The sequence below is a fragment of the Ochotona curzoniae genome, unplaced genomic scaffold (genome assembly GCF_017591425.1).
Source record: "Ochotona curzoniae isolate NIBS_2020 unplaced genomic scaffold, NIBS_Ocur_1.0 scaffold_3890, whole genome shotgun sequence".
In the NCBI taxonomy this organism is placed as follows: domain Eukaryota; kingdom Metazoa; phylum Chordata; class Mammalia; order Lagomorpha; family Ochotonidae; genus Ochotona; species Ochotona curzoniae.
In genome coordinates, this window is record NW_024467115.1 from 3,764,494 (window position 1) to 3,786,277 (window position 21,784).

The 21,784-nt window shown below is 36.6% G+C and overlaps 1 protein-coding gene across 1 annotated transcript in view; it reads right to left on the reverse strand.

The window, feature by feature from the left end:
* TBC1D32 (TBC1 domain family member 32) overlaps positions 1 to 21,784 on the reverse strand; it is a 171,100-nt gene that overhangs the window by 140,431 nt on the left and 8,885 nt on the right. Inside the window, 9 exon segments of the mRNA XM_040965431.1 lie at positions 465 to 524; positions 2,747 to 2,891; positions 3,286 to 3,347; positions 3,442 to 3,545; positions 4,022 to 4,100; positions 10,214 to 10,339; positions 12,624 to 12,692; positions 16,363 to 16,540; positions 17,639 to 17,800. Of these exon segments, the coding sequence (XP_040821365.1) occupies positions 465 to 524; positions 2,747 to 2,891; positions 3,286 to 3,347; positions 3,442 to 3,545; positions 4,022 to 4,100; positions 10,214 to 10,339; positions 12,624 to 12,692; positions 16,363 to 16,540; positions 17,639 to 17,800 (985 nt within the window).

Sequence of the window (21,784 nt, forward strand, 5' to 3'; positions counted from 1 at the left end):
TTCATTATCCATTATTGCTTATCATCATCCAAATTTTCATATTAGCGTTATTATGTCATACACCTTTTCGACATTATTTTTTAACATAAAAATACAGGTACAGGGCCTGGCACAGTAGACTAGTAGTGAAAGTCCTTGCCCTGCAGGCACCAAGATCTCATATGGGCTCCAGTTCATATCCTGGGCGCATCACTTCCCAATCAGCTCCCTGCTTACAGCCTGAGAAAGCAGTCAAGGATGGCCCAAAGCCTTGGGACCCTGCACTCATGTGAGAGACCCAGAAGGTGCTCCTGGCTCCTGGTTACTGACTTCAGATCAGCTCAGTCCTGGTCATTGCAGCCACCTGGGGAACGAACAGGCTGATAAAAGAAAGCTCTCTCTCCCTCTCCTTTTCATTGTAAATCTGACTTTCCAGTTTAAGAAATATAAATAAATCTTTAAAAAATAAATAAGTGCAATCTTACCAGAGACTTATATTTCTTTTCAAGGAGCCTCAGTACTGTAGATCTGCTATAATGAGCATGCTAAAATTCAAAGGAAACGATATTTAGCATTCAAGTTAGGCCAGTCAAAATCTGTTTTCCTTTCATTAGTTTTAATATAAATCACACAGCAGCTTAAGTTTCAATTATCACAACCAATACCAAACAGGCTTTTCACATACTCTGTATTAAGAGCACAGCTATCATAAGGACACAGATCACATCAAAAACATAAATTATCTAGTGCAGACCAGCAAAACCCCCTTCTATTCATAACCTGGACCCAATTTTCATGCTATTTTAAAATGACAATCCCAAATCACAATAGAACTCAAGGAAAACATACAAATGGGAAGGAGAGAACCTCTCTGATGAGAATTCACACTGTCTACAGAAACGGGAATTTGCCAAGGTTGAAAGGATCCGAACAGTCAGTATCCTAATTATTTACTGCCAATCATTTTTTTAACATATTTAACATTCCTAAAAAGCTTTCATTCTCTACCTAGACATAAATAAAAATGAGATTAAGACATGTACATGCATAGCATAACGCAAAACAGGGAAAACTATAAAATCTGTTTGGTGTTAGCTGTGATTACTATTAATAGATATAGTTTCTACATTTTAACTAGGAATAACAAAAAAATAGTAAGTATGGTAAATCCCAGAAAAGATGATCAAAACTCTTGGAAAAAAGTGATTTTTTTCAAGTGATTAGGTTTTTGCTCATTAAAGATTAATCAGAATTTTTTAACCACAATGCTTAAAATGTTTCAAAAACCATTTACGACTTTAGTAAGAGAAACATTTTGATATATAATCATTTTCTATCCATATTCTGAAAAGGAACCCTCAGAGTTTAGAGAATTAACCAAATAAAACCTTCAGATAAAACTCAACGTACTGCCTGACTAGGCAAAAAAGAAAGTTTTACCACATGGGGATACTGTTCACACATTTATGCATGAATGTTTTGGCATCACAATATTTTAAATAACTTAAACAAGCCCACATGGACAAAGATACACTTATTTAATGTCTTGTCCGTAGAGGTACAAAGGGTTTAGAGGATGCGATGAATTTGCATTGACGGTAGACACTCTCAGATATCTGATTTTTAATGACTTTTTATTGGTTAGTTTTTCAGGTGTGATCTGCCCCATTCTCTCAGGAAATCGTGTTGTGGCAATAAAATATGTACAGAAAAGAAATTAACTTCAAGTCATTAGTACAATAATTTGAATTTTGAAAAAAAACTAAATAGATGAGAAGCATCAACATAAGCCAAACCCTTAGAAGTTGTTATTGCTATGCTGTTTAATTTGAAAAAGTTAATTTTACTGATACACTTACATATTTTGCTAATTTTCTTCAATAACAGTATAATTGAATAATCAATACAAAAATAAAAAAAGTTTCTGAAATGAGGAAAAGGAGTTTATGCTGAATTAACTAAATTGAGATGACATTTGCAAAAACAACTTATAGACCAGGTAAAGTAAATTACCAAAGATAGAACTGTGTACTGTTTAGACAATTATCATATGATTTAAATAACAAAAGGCCAAAAAAGAAGCCATCAGCTAGGTAATACCCAAGCCATGCTGAGTACTGAATGAATACACTGCCACTTTTGCTATGACACAGCAAAATGAGCATCCTGACACTGGCTTTGTGGCACAGCAAGTTAGGATACCACCTGCAAGTTAGGATATCCACTTCACCTCCAGCATCCTGCAGGTACTCCTGAGAACAGAACAGAAAAGGGTCCAACCACTTGAGATCTGATACCCATGTTGATGAACTGAACACCGCTTTGGCTGGCCTAGCCCTGGAAGTTGTGACCACTTAGGGAGTGAACCAGCAGATGGAAGATACCTCTCTCTCTCTATTTCAAATAAATAAATCTTTTAAAAGAAAATGAACACTAAACCCTCCTGTCCTATCATGTCTATTTTAAAAATTTTTAAAGCTTTAACAAATTTAGACTTTGTAAGCATAGATCAACTAGAGATTCAAATTAACTGTCATTTAAAATCCTATTCTTGATGTGCCTCTTATTAAATAATCTCAGGCAACTTTATTTCTCCATGCCTCAAACATTACAACTTAAAAATTGAGTATTATCATCTACCTCACAGATCTTTATAAAATCAAATGAAAAAGCAATTAAACTCTAACCCCACAGAAAATACTAAAACATCAGCTATTCTTCAGAATGATATAGCAATGCACAGGAGAGTATAAAAATATTTCCTTACCATCCACTTTTTGAACCACACAGCTTTGGTGTCGACCAATGCAAAAAAGTAGATTGGATCTAAAATCGTCTGTGAAATAAGATGGCTTTGATCATGTTTAACTGATAGCAAAGACAAAGTATTCTCCACAATTTCTTCCATATACCTTAATGTTTGAGAAATAAGTGATTTTAGAGAAATGACAAATGTTATGACAGATACACTAGGGCTAGTGATACTCTGATTATTTGATAAAGTAATATTCAATCTACAGGAACAAATTTTCATTTCAGTAAGCAATAGCTGTTTGATTTACATCCAACCTTTATGCTTCAAAAACTGATACTGTTTGTATTTCAACAGTGGCTCATTCACAGACATACTTACATCTGTCTTTAAAATTTCAGAAATAAAGGAAAAAGCTTAAAGAACATTTAAGACACTTATACAAAGCAGCAAAGACAAACAAAAACTGTTGAAACTACCTTTATTGCCTGTTTTTAAAATACACACAGAGCAGAAAGGTTAGGTCTTCTTTCAGCATTAGTCAAGCGACTTACTTCTCTGGGTGACGTATCCAGAAAGATGGAACCTCTCTCTGATACTCATTTAGAAGACGAACCTACAAGGCAGTACACAACATTCCTCAAAAATTAAAATTCTTAAATATAAAACTACTTACATAAAAATAAAAGCACATTTTAACAAATGCATACCTTTTTAAGTACGCGGATCACATTGGGATTAGTTATATCTACACCAGCTGAAAGACTAGGAATATGGTTTTCTCCAGAAAGAAAATATATTTCCAAATATTTAGCTGAAAAAAAACAAAAATATAAAACCATTATACCATTCATTTACATCCTTTCTGAAAAGTTACTTCCTATCCATTTTTCTTAATTACATGTAAAAAAGAAAACACTGGGCCCGGCGCGGTGGCGCAAGTGGTTAAAGGTCCTCACCTCGCACACCCGGGATCCCATATGGGCGCCGGTTCTAATCCCGGCAGCCCCGCTTCCCTTCCAGCTCCCTGCCTGTGGCCTGGGAAAGCAGTGGAGGACAGCCCAAAGCTTTGGGAACCTGCACCCGCGTGGGAGACCCGGAAGAGGCTCCTGGCTTCGGACCGACATAGTATCGGCCCGTTGCGCTCACTTGGGGAGTGAATCATCGGACGGAAGATCTTCCTCTCTGTCTCTCCTCTCAGTATATCTGCCTTTCCAATGAAAAAATAATAAAAATAAATCTTTAAAAAAAAAAAAAAAAGAAAACACTAAAATGATTTAATAAACATACCTAAACTTGCATAAATCTCCTTGGTCATATATAATGGTGAAAGCGTAAATGTCTGTGCATAGAATTTCAAAATACGGTCCTAGAGAAATGAAATAAAAATATGCATCTAATATTCTTACAACAAGACAGAAAATAACTCAGAAAATAAACACAAAGTAGAAACACACCTAATGTACTCAAAAAGGACATATTAGAATGTTCCGCATAGCAACCAAGACACCAAATAAGACATAGCCCTCAGCAGTCTCTGGGTTCACAGCCAAGCTCTGGAAGACAGAAGTGAGTGAGACCCTGCCTCCTATCTGAAAGTAATAGATGGAGTTTCCGGCTTCCACCTCTGGCCTGGTTCAGCTCCAGCAAGCGTTGTGAATACTCTGGAGGTGAACCAGCACACGGGCACTCTGTTTGCACCTTGTTGCCTCTGTGTTTGCCCCTCAAATAAAAATCCAAGAAAATATATTAAAAGGCAAATTCTTGATTTAGTTAAGCAAAAAAGTAAACTGACAGAAGCTAACAGTAAATGTAATCATATCAATATACTTCTGCAAAAGCTAGTACGATTATGTTCTGGTGTAATAAGACATAAAGGAAGTGAGGGCCAAAAAAGAATAATGTAAAAGTACAAATAAGAAGAACAAGTAGGTTAGGCAATAATAAAAAACACTTCCTAATGCAACAACATCTGTTTTATTTGTTGTTGTTGTTTGCTTATATAGATAGTTTCAGGAATTTATTAGCATTCTATCTGTTGATTTACCTATTCCCATGAAAACTATTATGGAACATTTCAAGATTTTGTAATTTTTTTTACTATCAAAATGTATTAATTTATTTGAAAAACAGAGTGCTAAACAGTGAGCAGCTCTACTATTGGCTAGTTCACCCCCCAGTAACCGCCAACAGCCCCGATTAGGCAGGGTGTAAAACCAGCAGCCAGAGATAACACCTAGGTCTCCCACATGTGTGGCAGGATTCCAAGCTCTCAGGTCACCATCAACTGCCTTCTAGGCACAACAGCAAGAAGCTAGAGTGTACAGCAGCTGGATCTCAAACTGGCACTCCAACAGAAGAGGCAGGCATCCCGGGCCACAGCTTAACGTGCTGTGCTACAGGATCTCCTCCAAGATTTTTCATTTATTGAGTGTAAAGTAAAACGACACAAAGGATGTAGTTAGAATAGTGACTGCAACTAATAATAATAACTGTTATGGTCATTTAATTATACCAGCTTTAAAAATAAAATGCTACTAAGGCAAATAGTGAAATCAAACTTCTCATTACATCAAAGTGAAGTTTCTTCAAATCTCTAATCTAGAGGAGGCAAAATATTAATGTGACTGTCACAGTTTTCAATCTCCAAAGGCTTCACTCAATTACATGTAAGAGTACTGAAAACCGGAGCACAAAACATAAAAAGACTTTGGATCAAGCACAACAAAGAAATGAAAAGAATATCATCTCTTGTTCTCTATTTCAAAATGACAGACTGTCTCACAATTTTTCCTCTATAACAACAGCTTTCTACTTTAAGAAACATATCTTTGCTACATAATCTATCAAGGCTAATTAATGTAATATAAACACTTTAGGAGCTTTTCTATATTTGTAAGCATAATTTCCAAAATAAAGCAAATTTAGCCTCTCTTCTGTCTGATTCTAAAGAAAAAGAAATGCAGGGAAATTTACAACTGCACTTAAAGAGCCCTAAAAGGCTAAAAACAACTACAAAATACTTTTTCCCCACTAGGAGTTCTTGGGTTGCTGGGTATTTACAGAATCTGTATTACCCTCTGGTGTTCAAAAGTTTGAACTACATCCAAGTTTTATGTATACATCTTTTTTCCTTTTAAAAGGGAAAAAACTTGTAGTTCCCAAATCATTTGTTATCAGTAGCATTACATCTTCACTGACAGTACAATGTTCTTTTAAGTTAACAGACGTTTTGACATAAACTTTTCTATAACTATTTATTATCTACTTATTCTACTAGAATGTCAGTTCTTTCAGGGCAAACACTTTCGTCTTATTCAGAGTGTATTCCCAGAGAATCAAGAATGCAGAATAGGGTAAGGGCACGATTAAACAGACGGAGAAACATTTAATCAGGATGAAGCACAGAGGATACATTGCAGAAAAAAGGAATGGACAGAACCACAGCAGAGGGGTACCAGGAGACTGACAGACACAGGAAAGCAGCAGACACAACGGTGTGGTGTGGCAGTGATTGATACTCCAGTGGCAATCAGCTAATGGTGATCTGAACTCCACCAGCAGCCGGAACTCCACCAGCAACCTGGTGGAAAGGTACTTTCACCAGGAGCTTGGGAGGTGAGCACAAAGAACTGTCCACCTTGCTGGTCCGTTTGATTTGACCAAGAGCAGAGACAGAGCAGCAGATCATAGACAGGCAGTGCGAGAACAGGGTGGATTTCATAGCCCAGTCAGCCCCCTACAACTGAATCGGGTGCCATTATGCTTAAGGAGGCAAAGGCAAGAGAAAGGACTGAGCATACACTGAGCTGGGAATGAATTCATTTCTGACTCAGTGAACTGCAGCAACATAGCATTCTATGGGTTCCACCCAAGACAGGTCCAAGTAGCCCTCAGACCTGACAGCCAGCAGATCAAGAACTCTACTAGTGGTACGTCAGGCACTATTTAGTACAGTGTGGCAAATGTTTTAGGACTGCAGGGGATAACAGTGAACTGCACATGTGCTGAGCTCACGAGAACTCATTGAGTTCCATGGATTGCACTGGTCCCGCAGGAAAATAATACCACTAATAACCGACTGTGGCGTTGTGTGGGTCAAAATAGTTCCGTGCGGCACCCAGACCAAACAGCCAACAGGTTCCAGCATGATTAGCACCAACAACAACCTAGATTTATAGGACACCTGCTGTCTCTCTAATCCTAGGACCTGCTCCAATAAGACATGAGAGAATGGTTGCAGAGACAACTGTGCAACCTCAGCACGGTATCACAGGAGGTGGAGACTGGTGAGCCAGGAGCTGGGACTACAGAGACCATGGTGGAAATCTAACATAAGAACCCAGACCTGGAACTCACTGGAATGAGTGGCACAAGTGGCTGCAAGCAAAAAGCTGGGTACCAACTGCAATAAGCAAAATCGAACTGTAGACCTGTGGGTGACACAGCTTAGAAACCTGCCCCAAGGAGAAGATTCTGATAACCAGAAGTACAATGACCAAGAGCAAAAGAAGACAGATAAAATGAATATCACTAAAGACTCCCCTGTAAAGGAGCAAAACCCTTTGCCAACCTCAGAGTTAACTGAGGAAGACATCGAGAAAATGAGGGACACAGAATTCAGAGAACTCATTTTAAAGCTTCTGGTCAACAATGGAAGCACATGCAAGAGTTCAAAGAATTTAAGGAATATGTTAAACAGAAAATAGCAGCAAGAAAGCAAATCAAGGCTGATCTATCAGAAATTAAGAACACAGTAGAGCAAATTAAAAGTACAATGGAGAGTCTCCAAAATACAATGAAACAAGCAGAAGAAAGAATCTCAGAATTGGAAAATATTTCCTGTCACCAGGGGGAAACAAACAGCTGGAAGTAGAGCTGGATCAGGCCAAAAAAAGTATTCAAGAATTGAAAGACAATATTAAGAGGCCAAATATAAGAGCTATTGGACTCGCAGAAGGTACAAAAAGTGAAACTGGTTTTACAAATATATTTAATGAAATAATAAGAAAATAATTCCCTAATGTATCTGTACTTCCAAAGATAGACTTACAATGAAAGCTGTTTACTGTATCTTGACAATAGGATGCTGGACTCTCTGCCATTGTCCATGCCCTCAATGATGGACATATGACTGTGTATGAAGAACTATATTGTAGTAATGATATAGAGGAATTAGGTGGGGTGGGGTGGAAATGGAAAGGGGATAAGGGAACTCTCAGGAGTGTATGGAACTGTATCATAAAATGATCATAGTAATAATAAATAAATAAAAATAAAAAACAAAGTGTATTCCTAGCATCTAAACTAAAAAGACTCAATTGTAGCTATTCAACTCTACAAAACACAATGAACATCTGCAGCTTTCTTCATTCATGTGTCAGTTAGGAAGAGAAAAGCTCTCTAAAAATTCTCATATATATCTAATATTTTGGATATATTAAATAATACACATTATATATAACAATATATCATATATTATCTAACATATTATATTACATAATATATATTAAGATATATCACTGCTATGTGTATTCTATATAATATATTAAATAATATATTTATAGATTCAATATAACATACATTTATATACATGGCTTCTAAAATTACACCTCACTGAATCACACAGGGGTCACATCTCACTCCGATCCTCTGCTTTAAGGTGACAGTTATCTACACTCTGTTTTTAAACTTGCTTCTGTATTGTTTTTTAGGATTTTGCTTATAATTCACAAAATGTGAAAAGGCTCCATTTAATGCTTAAAAATGCGGGGCTATACATCAGATTTATCAATCTCTAAACAGGAAAATATGATCTAAAATAGCAAAAACAGAACAAGCACAAATAGCCATTTTTTAATTTTCTCTAGCTCCTTTATGATTTATTTTAAATTACTTCTTAAATTCTTGGTTTTATAAAGTGTTAGCTTCACAGTTTTCTTTCATTTTTAAGCAGTTATGCAACCTCTAAAAACATAGCTGCAGAAATAAAATTATGATGAATCTGCTAGAATACTAATTCTTCATTTTTATGTTTTCACATATTATGAATTATTTTAAGACATTTCTCTTGAAGCTAATGAAGAAGTATACTGAGTGGGCCCCGTTGCTGTAGCCTAACAGCTAAAGTCCTTGCCTTGAACACACCAGAATCCCATATGGATGCTGGTTCTAATCCTGCTGCCCCTGCTTCCCATCCAGCTCCCTGCTTGTGGCCTAGCAAAGCAGTAGAGGACGGCCCAAAACCTTGGGATCCTGCTCCCACATGGGAGACCCGGAACAGGCTCCTGACTGTAGACTGGCACAACTCTGGCCATTGTAGCCACTTGGGGAATGAATCAGCAGATGGAAGATCTTCCTCTCTGTCTCTCCTTCCCTCTGTATATCTGAATTTCCAATAAAAATAAAATAAATGAATAAAAAATTACAGTGGGTGAAGCCACTACCTACAATGCCAACATCTCACATGGGCACCAGTCCATGACCCTACTGATCCACTTCTAATCCAGTTCCTGCTAGCAGCCTGGGAAAAGTTGTAGAAGGTGACCCAAGTGTCTAGGTCCCTGTCATCCACGTGGGAGCCAGGCTTGAAGGTCATGGCTTCTGACTTCCACCTAGTCCGGAGCTGGCAGATGCAGTAAACTGGGGAGTGTGAAGGAGGGATGGCAGATTTCTCTTGCACATTCACTCTTATTCAATCCTCTCTGTAAGTCGGATTTTCAAAATAAATAATATTAAAAAAAAAAGAAAAACACTTTTCTTAGCTCAAAATGAATGACACCATTAAGTGAAACAAGCCAAGCACAGAAAACAACTACCACATGATCTTATTCCAGTGTCCATTCAAAGACAACTGGAGATTGTATAGAACATTAAAATACAAAAATGGCTAACAATGGCTAACACCAGAGGATATAATGGGAAATGCTGAGGGACAAAAGAATAAAACTTGACTGACAGGTGCTACATTAAAGCTAGATACGAACAGGAAGTTCCTGAGCTCTTCACACAGCAGAATGATATAATATTTAACATGTTTCTCCATTTAAAAATTATAGAAAATATACCTTTAGATACATTTACTATTTTAAAAAGTTGAATACTTGAAAGGATAAATATATCCACTCTGATTAGATATCACACAATGTATGTATGTAATAAAATATCATGTAGTACCTCATAGACACTATCTTTATATATGTATCTTAAATTAAGAAAAAAAAAGGCAACACAGATCCTTGAATAACCTTTCATAAAACAAACTAAAATGCATACTTGACATCTGAGTACAGTGAAGTATGCTACTGACGAAACTTTGAAACTAATCATGAAATAGTTCTTTCCTTTGAAGAAAATTTGAACAACCCAAAACCTGACATTGAAATTCCATAAATATTTCAGCTATTAAATAAAACTATTATATTCCATGTGCTTCTAGCATAATAAGAGAAATTAATAACATTTCTATAATCATTGCCTTACACTAAACACTGGGTCAGGATCTGATAGAGCCACTTTCAGTCTTTCACAGAGAGAAGTCCAATTATCACAATTCAGGACATCAGATGGAGGAGCTGAACACAAGGTCTGCAAGGCTTCATATCTCACCTGTAAAATAGTATTTGCTATTAATACTTAGTTACTACAATAATATAAACTCTAACACAGTATTTAAGAGATTACCTAAAGCCAGAATCACAACTATTTTAAAGAGTTAAGAAAATGATACACTTTTACAGAATAATTCTTGAGAACTCATTTTCATCTAAATGGTTGTACAGGAAATATAGGTTGTTATTCTGTGTAAGACAAAAATTTTAATATTAATCTATGAAAAAATTCTAGGTCTCATGTCTAAACAGAACAGAGGGTGCAGTGGCTGAATCAAGATCACCAAGGCAATGTTATCAACTATCATCACTCTACACTCTTCCATTTTAATAGACCCTCATACACGGTCCTCTAGATTGTTCCTGATGAAACATTCATTCCAGAATATATACACAGTCCTCTTAAACACACAAAATAAAATTGTTTTAACTTGTTTCTTCTTTGTATCTTATTTTTCCAGCCTTGTAAACTACTGATTTGGGGGCGTGGGGGGAAAGCTGTTCAAACCTGAAATCCAAAATTTAATGCCTGAACATTGAAAAAAATTCACTCCTCAAGATGCATACAGCAATAACTCAAAGTCATGTGACCAGATATACAGTAATACAGAATAGCTCCTCTCCTATGATAAATGGAGCAAAGCTGTTCTAAAAAGTCAATACAGACACACTAATTCCAATGTGGACCTCAACTCTGGTCATTCCCCACCTGTGTCATCTGAAGCTGAGTGAATAAAAAGGTAAATTGTTATGGACAGGACACAAGACTTCTGGAGATTTGACATTGAACATTTTCCAATTAAAACTAAAATACTAACATTTGAAAATACAAATTCAAAAGACAGAAACCCCAACAAAGTTTTATTTGTAGTAGGCATAGGGAAAACACAATGAGAGTTTTCAACACTGGAAACTAAAGATTAAAAAAAAAAAGAATCTATTTACAGCACCAAGTAATTTCTCTTGTTCAGTTAGCTTTTAGGATAAAACCTCATAGAGAAAATAGTGCTTGCAGAAGCAAAATAAGGGCTTCTGAACAGTACAGATTTGCAAATAATCTATTTAAGCTGAATTATATAAAAGTCAAACCTCATTTCAAGTATCTTCTGAAACATGTTATTATAAGAACCTTAAAAAAACAGATTACAAAATGCTGAGAAGAATTTTTCTGATTTTTCTTAAAAAAAACTTCAGTGAGAATAAAGCATATTATTTATTTAGTTTAAAATAAAAAGGTAAAAAAAAAAAAACTTTGAGATAAGGGACTGGCATTGTTGCATAGTAAGCTATGCCACTACCTGCAACTCCAGTATCCAATATGGGCAACGGTTCAGCTGCTCCACTTCTGCTTCAGCTCCCCACTAATGTGCCTGGAAAGTAACTGAAGAGCAACTAAGAACTTGGAATCCTGTACCCCTCCTGGAGACCCAGATGAAGCTCCTAGTTTCTGCCTTTAGCCTGGTGAGTCTGTGATGTTATAGCTCTCTCTCTCTTTTTCTCTCAATGTCTATCTTCTGCTCCTTTCCTCCCTCCCTACCTGCCTCTCCTTCTCTCTCTGCAACTCTGCCTTTTTAAGTAACTAAATAAATTTTTTGAAAGTAACAAATTCTCTAAAAATTATTTTTCTTGTAAATGCACAAAGGTGTCAAAGCTTCTGAAATGTATCAAAGTTCAAGAGATGTTAGTAAAATACAAAAACTGCAGTCAAATATGCGAAATGAATTCAAGAAAGCTGTTATACAGTATGGCGACTATAGTTAGCAACAATATATTTTGTTTTTGAAAATTACTGACAATAAGTTTTAAAGTGTTAATTGGCTTGACATTTTAATTAGCTCACTATCAAAAAAATTTCTCAATGTGCATATATATATATTTCAAAACACGTCCATTTATATATATATATGTATATATAAATTTGCCCATTGAAAATACTTTTAAGTAGGAGAAGCATTAAATAAAAAGGTTTTCTCTGAGAAATCATTACAGCACAGCAGAAAGAGGAATTTTGAGGGACAACTACTCATGAATTCAGTCCTTAGAAACTAAAGCTAGAAATAAAAATGTCCACTTACAAACCATGACAATTGTCTAATCTGAGTCTTCCCTAGCCCATGACCTTTCATTTCAGGATCGAAAGTTTACCAGGAATATCAATCTAGGATTATTAAAAACAATAAAGGTCCAGTCTTAAAGAAACAACTCAGTTGCTACTGATGGTAACCTAGTATATTAATAACGTGCAGCATCTAACCAGACTTGGCAGATTCCCCTTAACTTACCTCTTTAGGTTGCCCAGGATCCAATTGGTCTAAAATCAACTGCAATTTTCCCGGGCAAAACTTGTAACTCTGTAACACAATGGACAGAACACTCATTTATCTAGCAGATATTAGGAAATATTATCATAAAACAAGGCTGGAGTTGAGAAGTAGCTGGTAAAGCTGCTGCCGGCAATGTCAGCATCCCATATTGGTGCCAGTTCCCAGCTGCTCCAATTCTAATCCAGTTCCTTTCACACAGGCTAGGAAAAGCCGTGGAAGATAACCAAAACACGTGGGTCCCTGCCACCCCCATGGGAGATATGGAGGAAGCTCCCAGCTCCTGGCTTTGAACTGCCTCAGCTCCAACTGTAGTAAGGATCTGAGGAGTGAATCAGCAGTTGGAAGAGCTCTGTTTCTTCTCTTTCTGTAACTATGGCCTCAAATAAATAAATAATTTTTTAAAATATTTAATTCCAAGTATAACATCAATTCTTAACAAAAGAAAGGGGATTTTCAATTCTGACTCGACAGTAGTTTTAGAATGTTTGTTTCCCAAGGCTTTTAAATGGAAACTGGATCTCTCAGGAAGACAATGCAGCTACGAGTATATAAAAACTATGATTACCTGCTGACCAAGTGTAATGTGTGTAATACTGTGGGACACATCATATACACAAAAACTGTACACCCAGAAACATGAGAAAATGCAAAGTTGAAAACATAAACAGACAAAAACAGCAGACACTTACTCTATCTGGATCAAACACTCTCATACATCACTCTTGGTATCACCTTCCATAGTTGAATCATATTACCTTCTTTCCATTTCCTAAAGGTGCCAAGTTCGCTCTAGCTGAATAATATTTGCCCCTTTCTCTTCTCTAGCATGGTAATGTTCTTCCTTCAGAGGTTTTTAATGACCACCCTCATTTTAGAAAATCAAAAAAAAATATATTCAAAGAAATAGTCTTTGGTCACCCATAAGATTTTCTCTGCACCTCTCATTTCCTCTATCCCAACATCCTACTCTCTTTAAAACTAAACTGAACTGGAAGTAGAGCATGTGGGACTAGAATCAAAGCCCATGTGGAATACTGGTACTGCAAATGGAAGATTAGCCTGCAGAGCTTCTGTACCAACTCAATGGTGAAAATGTCTACTGATGGTAACAGAAGCGAAACCATGAATGTAACGAAATATTCCCCCCCCATATAAATATTTTTAACATGCAAACATATTTACAGACATGAAGGTACATACTAAGGAAAAAAATTAAGAACAAACAATAGGAAAAAAGAGAAAGAAACGGAAGGATGAATTATTGTTGAGAGGTAGTAACTTGGTTGTCTTTTTTGCATAAATAATCTCACTGTGTGCTTTGGGTTTACTTTTTCCTTTGCTGAGTTTTTCTACTTTTGTCTTCTTCGATCAGTTTCACAAAAGATGGTCTCTTATAAGATTATCCAAAAATCTCTTAGAGCTAGGTCACAAACATCTTTCAGACAAGTTCTGACTTACATGTTTCTTTTCAATATCCAAGCATTCTACCCCTTCTTGGTAAAAGAATTCACTTTCAACTCAACTAGTCCCTTACAAAATAAAATTATATTCGTAAGTCAAACACTTGAAAATTCAGTTATCCTCTATAGATATCTCAAAGGCAACAACAGAAAATGAAAGCACACACCATTCTCAACAACTTAAAAACAAAACTTTCAAAAGATTATATTTTGAGACTGAGACCTTATAAACTGAATGCTTCAAATACTTCCAAAACTATTTTCTTCTCTCATGCAATGCCATCTCAACCAAAATTTTGTATGCCCTCAAAAATCTATGATTCTAGTGATAAGAAATAATTTAGTGTCTTGTAATTAATAAACTGAACTGACAGCTACTAAGTCGATCCTCATTAGGTTCAAATATTTGTACTTCTTAGAACAAAATTGAAATGTTTCATTTCTTTTTCTCTTATTTTTTCTATTTTAGTCTGTTAAAGTGACTCATCAAGTAAACGAAAACATGTAACGTGTGAATTCAATTCTGAAATTTATTTTTTTTGTGCTTTTGTATTCTAAAAGTCTTTGATATGAGGAAGTTAAGAAGCCTTTAAAACAAGTCATTTGACCAGATTAAGTTAAAATACAACTACGCCCCACCTTCTTCCAAACACTGTCACAATAAGAAATGACCAAGACCTACGATATTAAGAAAATCCATTTTGTCACATCCTCCATCACACCAGGTAATCAGCCTGACTTGTAAATACATTTGCAACTCAGCACAATCTCTCATGTAAAATGATGGAATGGCAGGCACATTAACCTTAAAGTTCTACTTTTAATATTTTCAAAGCCATTATTTCCTTCAATCATAGAAGACAAAAAGAGACCAAAACACATATTTTTTTATGTTCGTCCAAAATCTTCTCAAAATCTTTTTTGGTGTTTTGTCTTTTTTTTTCTTAATTGAAAGGAAGAAAGAGAAACAGTTCCTATCTGTTAAAACACTTAGCCAAATCCTCACAGTGCCCAGGACTAATATGGCACATGGCAATCTAACCAGACCTTTACCACTAGGCCAAAAGCCCACCACAAACCTCTATAGCACTAATGGTCAGGAATTATTTTAGGGTTATGTCCCTAACATATCTCTAATTATCTGAAAATTTACTAAAAATACCAGCTTAGAAATCACACTAAAATCACACACACACACACATTCTGGCCTGGAAGTCTCTGTGCAGAAGTTTAATGTGCATGGCTCTGGACTAACAACTTCCCTACATCTTCTACTAAAGCTTGTCCAGCCAAGGACTTATCTTTCCCTTGGCCCTACTGTGGTCAAAAGAAATGAGCTCTCATTCCCTTAGTTGGAGAAAATGTAAGACATCAAATCTTTTGTCAATAGAATAAGATTTTAAAATGGGCAGGCAATTGGTCAAGCTTTTGATACCGTATTGCACATTGGGATGCCTGGGATCAATCCCGGCTCTAGCTCCTAATTCCTGCTTCCTACTGGGCTCATGCCACTGATGTATCACCAATTCCCAGCTCCCAGCTTCAGTGCCCCAGCGACTGAGGGCATTTAGGGTATGAACCAGTAAAAGGGAGTTCATTCTCTCTCTGCCTCTCTCTCTCTGTTTCTCTCCATACCCACCCCTTTCTGCCTCAGAAAGGATTAATTGGGAAAGAGACACTTCAAGTTTTAGGAGACTTCTTTCAACTGTATTATTCTTTTTTAAAAAAAATTTGTTTTTATTGGAAAGGCAGATTTACAAAGAGGAAGAGAAAAAGATCCTCTTGCTGCTGGTTCAATTGGCAAGTAGCCATACCAGCTAGATCTGAGACAATCCAACACCAGGAGCCAGGAGCTTCTTCCAAGAGTCCAATGACAGTGCAGAGTGGAGCTAACCCAATCCAAAGTCAGAAGCCAGGAGCCTCCTCTGGGTCTCCAATGTAGGTGCAGGGTCCCAAGGCTTTGGACCATCCTCTACTGCTTTCTGAGGTCACATGCAGAAAGCTTATGAAAAAGTGGAGCAGCCCAGAGAGCCCATATGGCACCCAGGCGAGTGCAAGACAAGATTTAGCCATTCAGTCTTTACACAGACCCAAAAGATGTTCTTTTTAGATACTGTTTTTCTTCTGAGCTATAAAATTAGGAGATCTGGCTAATAAAGAATGCATTAAAGCTTCTAAAAAAAACTAGAGAATATTAAACATGATTTCTAACCAAATCTGTAAACAAAACCACATACCTGATTAAAGGACGAATCACTGTCAGAGCAATTGTCTGTGCAGTAACTATTGCTCTTCTCCTTCGGGATTTTTCTCTGCCTTTCTTGGCTTCGTATCTCATCATCTTCGAACTTGTTCATCATTGACTCCACCACTATCATCATAATGTTCTTCAGGGAATGCATCATTTCTTTGTATCTTTAAATTCAAAACGGTGAATAAGGTAAAAACTATCAGAAGTAAAAACAAACAATAAAAATAAGTTATCTAGTCTATATGTTCTAGGGTATACCAGATAACTTACTCAAGTTGGTTGGAGGAGCAAGTATGCTAGGAATAAAAGAACAGTAGAACTCTGGATTTTAATTTGGGCAAGATTAGAAGCCCATGGAGAGAGTTACGAAAAGAGTGTCGTGAGCTATCTAGCTGTTTCAAAGAATTACACGGGCAAATATGAAAAAAAAAAAACACAAGGAAATGGTGCATTGGGAGTGCTGACAAGGAGCCGTGCTGAGACAAATATTACATTAAAACAGTATTGGCATTATGCTCAGAGAAATAAGTCAATCCCAAAAGGACAAATATCATATGTTTTCTCTGATATAAGGCAACCTACATGCAAAACAAGATCAATAACCTTTTTAATGCTGTTTTTGCTGCAACTCATGGTTTCTGATATTTTTGTTTTTATTTTCATTTCTTCGAAATAGTTTCTTTTCTCTTATTAAATTTTTCACTGACTCCTGGGTCAAACAGTGGCATCATTTTCTCCAAGAAGGCTCTTTATTTGCTTTTTCATTTTTTTCATTTTAACCGACCCATGAGTCAGTTATTCAGTGGTGGGTTTTTCAACTTCAAAGTGCTGCAAATTTTTTTAAACTTTATTTCTGTTGCTGATTTTGTTTCATGGCTTTTCACTTAAGAGAATGTATAACTGTGTAATAGAGACTATCATATCTAAATGTGAAGATAAAATGCAGTATGCATCTCTACTTCCAAATGAAAGATGGATTCCCTATGAAACTTTTAAATACACCTTGACAATGGGATGCTGGACTCTCTGCCATTCTTGATACCTGCAATGTCAGGATACACTTAAGTAGCAGAATCATGGACATACAACTGCTTATGAAGAACTATACTATTGTAATAATGGGGGGGGGTTTATCAGCGAGGGTGAAATTTTGGAAGGGGATAACCTATAACAGAACCTATGGAATTGTATCATAAAATGAAAAAAAATAATAATTTTCAAAAAATGTAAAAATAAAAAACCACTAGCAGGTGAATACTCACTCTTGAGATTCCTGAGTCCTCTTGGTCACATGCTGTACAACTGTGTCATACCCAGATACATCACCTTGATTCTGATCGGATATGCATTTTTCCATTTCTTCCTCAATCATTGATCCCAGAGTGTTGCATATGTGCTGTCTAAGGTATTTCACAAATTCATAGCTTAAAAAAAAGATAAATTAATGCAGTGAATACTATGATCTTACTTAACAAGTTAACCATATCCAGAAAAAGTGAATGCTAGCACAGAAAAATCAGTTACATAGTAAGATTTCTTACCTTAATACCAAAGTGGTTATTAATCAGAAACGATCAAGCTAATTTGGAATTTTGTTTTCTTTCTTTTTCTGGGATATTTGGCAATGAGCATCATTTAAAAATTACCATGAAGTTGAAAAACAAATTCCAGAGGCACCCTAAATTTAATTAGACATCTCTAATATTTCTTTTATATGTTCATATCTTTAACATCCAAAGTGTCAAGAAAGCAGTTGTTAAAGATTTGAGTAATTTTTCAATTTGATGAGAAACTCAGAGTAACAATGTAGTGATCATAAAAGAATGAGTAGAAAAGACTAAGCACCCACTATGAGAAGAACTTTTCTGTACATCATAAAAGTAGTGACTTAAATTATTCTTAACATTTTCCATGTTTACAGAAATATTCAAACAGCTGAATATATTGAGAACTTTTCTTTATACAGTCTGCTCAATACTGATAAAATTAGCTTGTAAACACAGACAATATGGCGAATACAAGATTGTGAAGTTTCCACAAAGAAAATACTTTTACTAAATATATTTACTAAATATAAAAGGCAATAATTTTAATTTGTATAATAATATGCAAAAGTTAAAGTTTCTGGGACCTCAAACATCACAAGTACAATTAAGGAAAGGCCATTTTTGTAATAGTCTAGCCTCCTCATTTGCATATTCACTGTATAAGACCCTCACACACATGTACATTTCAGAAGGTCAAGATCCTCCATCATCTGTTTCTGTAGGTTGTCAGAGCATCCACACATACTTTTCAGTCACATATATACTAAGTGACTACTTTGTCTAAAGAACAGCCACCTCGCCCAAGAGGTCAAAGACTTTTATCTTCATCTTCCATTTAACTGATTTTGTTTGGGTTTTCCTGCTCTTCACTTCTCTACCTTGGAACAAATCACTGCTTCCTAGAATTCCCAGGCTGTCCCCTTAGTGAGAGCGGCCAACCTGCTATGGAGAATGCAGACTTCATTAGTCAAGCAGGGGGCCTGGGGTGATGGCTCAAGTGCTAAATCCTCACCTTCCAAGTGCCAGAATCCCATATGGGCACTATTCCATGGTCCAGCTGCTCCAATTCCCATCCAACTCCCTGATTACAGCCTGGAAAAGCAGTGGAGGATGCCCCAAAGCCTTGGAACCCTGCACCCACATGGGAGAACCAGAAAAAGCTCCTGGCTCCAGGCTTTGAATCAGTTCAGCTGCAGCCATTTAGGTAATGAACCGGTAGATAGAAGATCTTTCTCTCTTTCCTCCTCCTCTCCATAAATTTGATCTGCCTTTCCAATGAAAATAAATCTTAAAAAAAAAAATCAAGCAGAGTATCTAACATGAAGTCGAGTGGTATTATAGTAAAGGCTTAGAGTCAAAAGGCCTGAGCACGAGTTCTAGCTATACCTCTTAATAGCTGTGTGACTAAGGCAACTTTCCGATTTTCTCATCAGTAACTTAGCAAGCCTAAAACTTATTTCATCATATTATTTGGAAGAATTAAAGAGGCAGTAGACAATAAATGTAAATTTGTAAATATGAACTATCAAATTAAAAATAAGATACTGAACAAATGCCTTTTCTGCTCCCTTACAGAGCCCCAACTCCTACTACAATGCAAAAAGGTGATTCATTTAACTCTTTTCAGTCCAATCCACTTTCCAATATACCAGGCCTGTGTATTAAATCAAAATAACCAACCCCAAATTGTTAATCATACTAATCCACTCACAAACCATCTTTTCCTTTCAAGGGACATTATTCAACCAGACCTGTGTATGTAGTCTCAAACAATTTAACTACAACGTTCTGTTACGTCTCATTCTACCAAGCAAACTGTTCTGCAAACTCTTCTTCAACACCCTTTCTTTCTATACTGACTGGCATTATATCAGTGTTCACACCTTTATAACCTTTGGCTTAACAACTGCCAAGAGCACTCTCAGGTCACAACATAATTCACTCGCTTTCAAATTACAACATAGAATAGTATCATCTGAAAATACTATTAAAAAACAAATGGGGGCCTGGTATGATAGCCTACTGGCTGAAGTCCTCGCCTGACATGCGCCAAAATCCCATATGCCAAAATCCCATATGCCAAAATCCCATTCATGTCCTGGCTGTTCCACTTCCCATCCAGCTCCCTGCTCGCAGCCTGGAAAAGCAGTAGAGGATGGGCCAAAGCCATGGGCCCCTGCACCCTTGTGGGAGACCTGAAGAAGCTCCTGGCTTTGGATCACCTCAGCTCTGGCTGTTGCATCCACTTCAGGAGCAAAAGAGTGGATGGAAGATATTTCACTATATATCTCCTTCTCTCTGTAAAATCTGATTTTCCTATAAAAATACACAAATCTTAAAAAAAAAAAAAAAAAAAAACACTTCCCATCCATTCCCATCCAACTCTCTCTTTATGTCTGTTTATGGCTTCAGAAAGTTGCAAAGGATGGTTCTAGGTGGGAGACCTAGAAAAGTTCCTGGATCCAACCTTCAGTTCAGCTCAGCTCCAGCTACTGTGGCCGATCAGGAGTCAATCAGTGAATGGAGGAGCATTCTGTCCCTTCCTCTCTCTGTAAATCTGCTTTATCAATAAAAATAAATTAATAAAAATAAAATAAAAGACAGGACTCTACTTTCAGAGCCTCTGGTTCAGTAAGCATAGAACAGAGCCACAAAAATCTGCATTTCGAATCATTTTCAAGTGATGTTGATGCAAATGCTGCTGGCCCCGCAACAGTAATTTAGAAAACTGCTGAGCACACAAATACTATGTTCACAAAACTTGTAAACTTTCTTAAGGTTCCTGAAACACCAATCCGAAAATTTCTACTCAACTAAAAAACACAGAGAAATAAATATACATTTAGTTGCATTATATTATACATACTTGACATGGAAAGAATCATTTAATGACCTCCTACATTAAATGATTTTTTTCTATAAAATAACCATCAATCCCAGTGACTTAAAATAAGCAAGTCCTGTCAATTTTCAGAATCACATAGCTCTAAACTTGAGCTATCTCAATTACTTACTTGATGGTTGTTTTTTCTAGTCATAAAAAGCAAAAAGCACCAATCTTCAAGTTATTAAAACATTTTAGATAGTATATATGCCCTGCATCTAACATAGAACCCTGTATAAATTGAAATATCAGTAAGTGGTACTTATTATTACAATATTATTAAAGACATATTCTGCCATTACAATGCAAAGACTTCTGACTTTGTTTTTGAGAGATTTATTTATGTTTATTGTAAAGTCAGGTATACAGAGGGGAGAGACAGAGAGGAAGATCTTACATCCGATGATTCACTCCCCAAGTGAGCACAACAGCCAGAGCTGCACTGATCCAAAGCCAGGAGCTCTTCTTGGTCTCTCACATGAATGCAGGGTCCCAAGGCTTTGGGCCATCCTCGACTACTTTCCCTGGCCACAGGCAGGGAGCTGAATGGGAAGCAGGGTCTCTGGGACTAGAACTGGTGCCCATATGGGATTGTGGCATGTTCCAGGTGAGGACTTTAGGCACTAGGCCTATGAGTTGGGCCCCTTCTGACTTCTTAATTTGTTCTGACAGATGCATGACTTATTGCCATCCATACAAGTACCAAACACTACCCATATAACTTATCTGCAATACTTTTGATCACATTGTTTGACTCTTTTGAAGTGTTTCACTACCATTCCTCCTCCAGAAGGATCATTTTCTATAACATAGAATGCTACTTTTCTAATAAAGTTCTCCAAGTTCCCAAAACTGTGTGGCCCTTGCCGCCACCCACCCCATTAGCACTGTATGTAGTTATATGACCTAATTTATCCTCTGTTTGCCTACTGATCACCCATAAACCCAAATTTTTCCTCATTTCCAGACTCGAAATC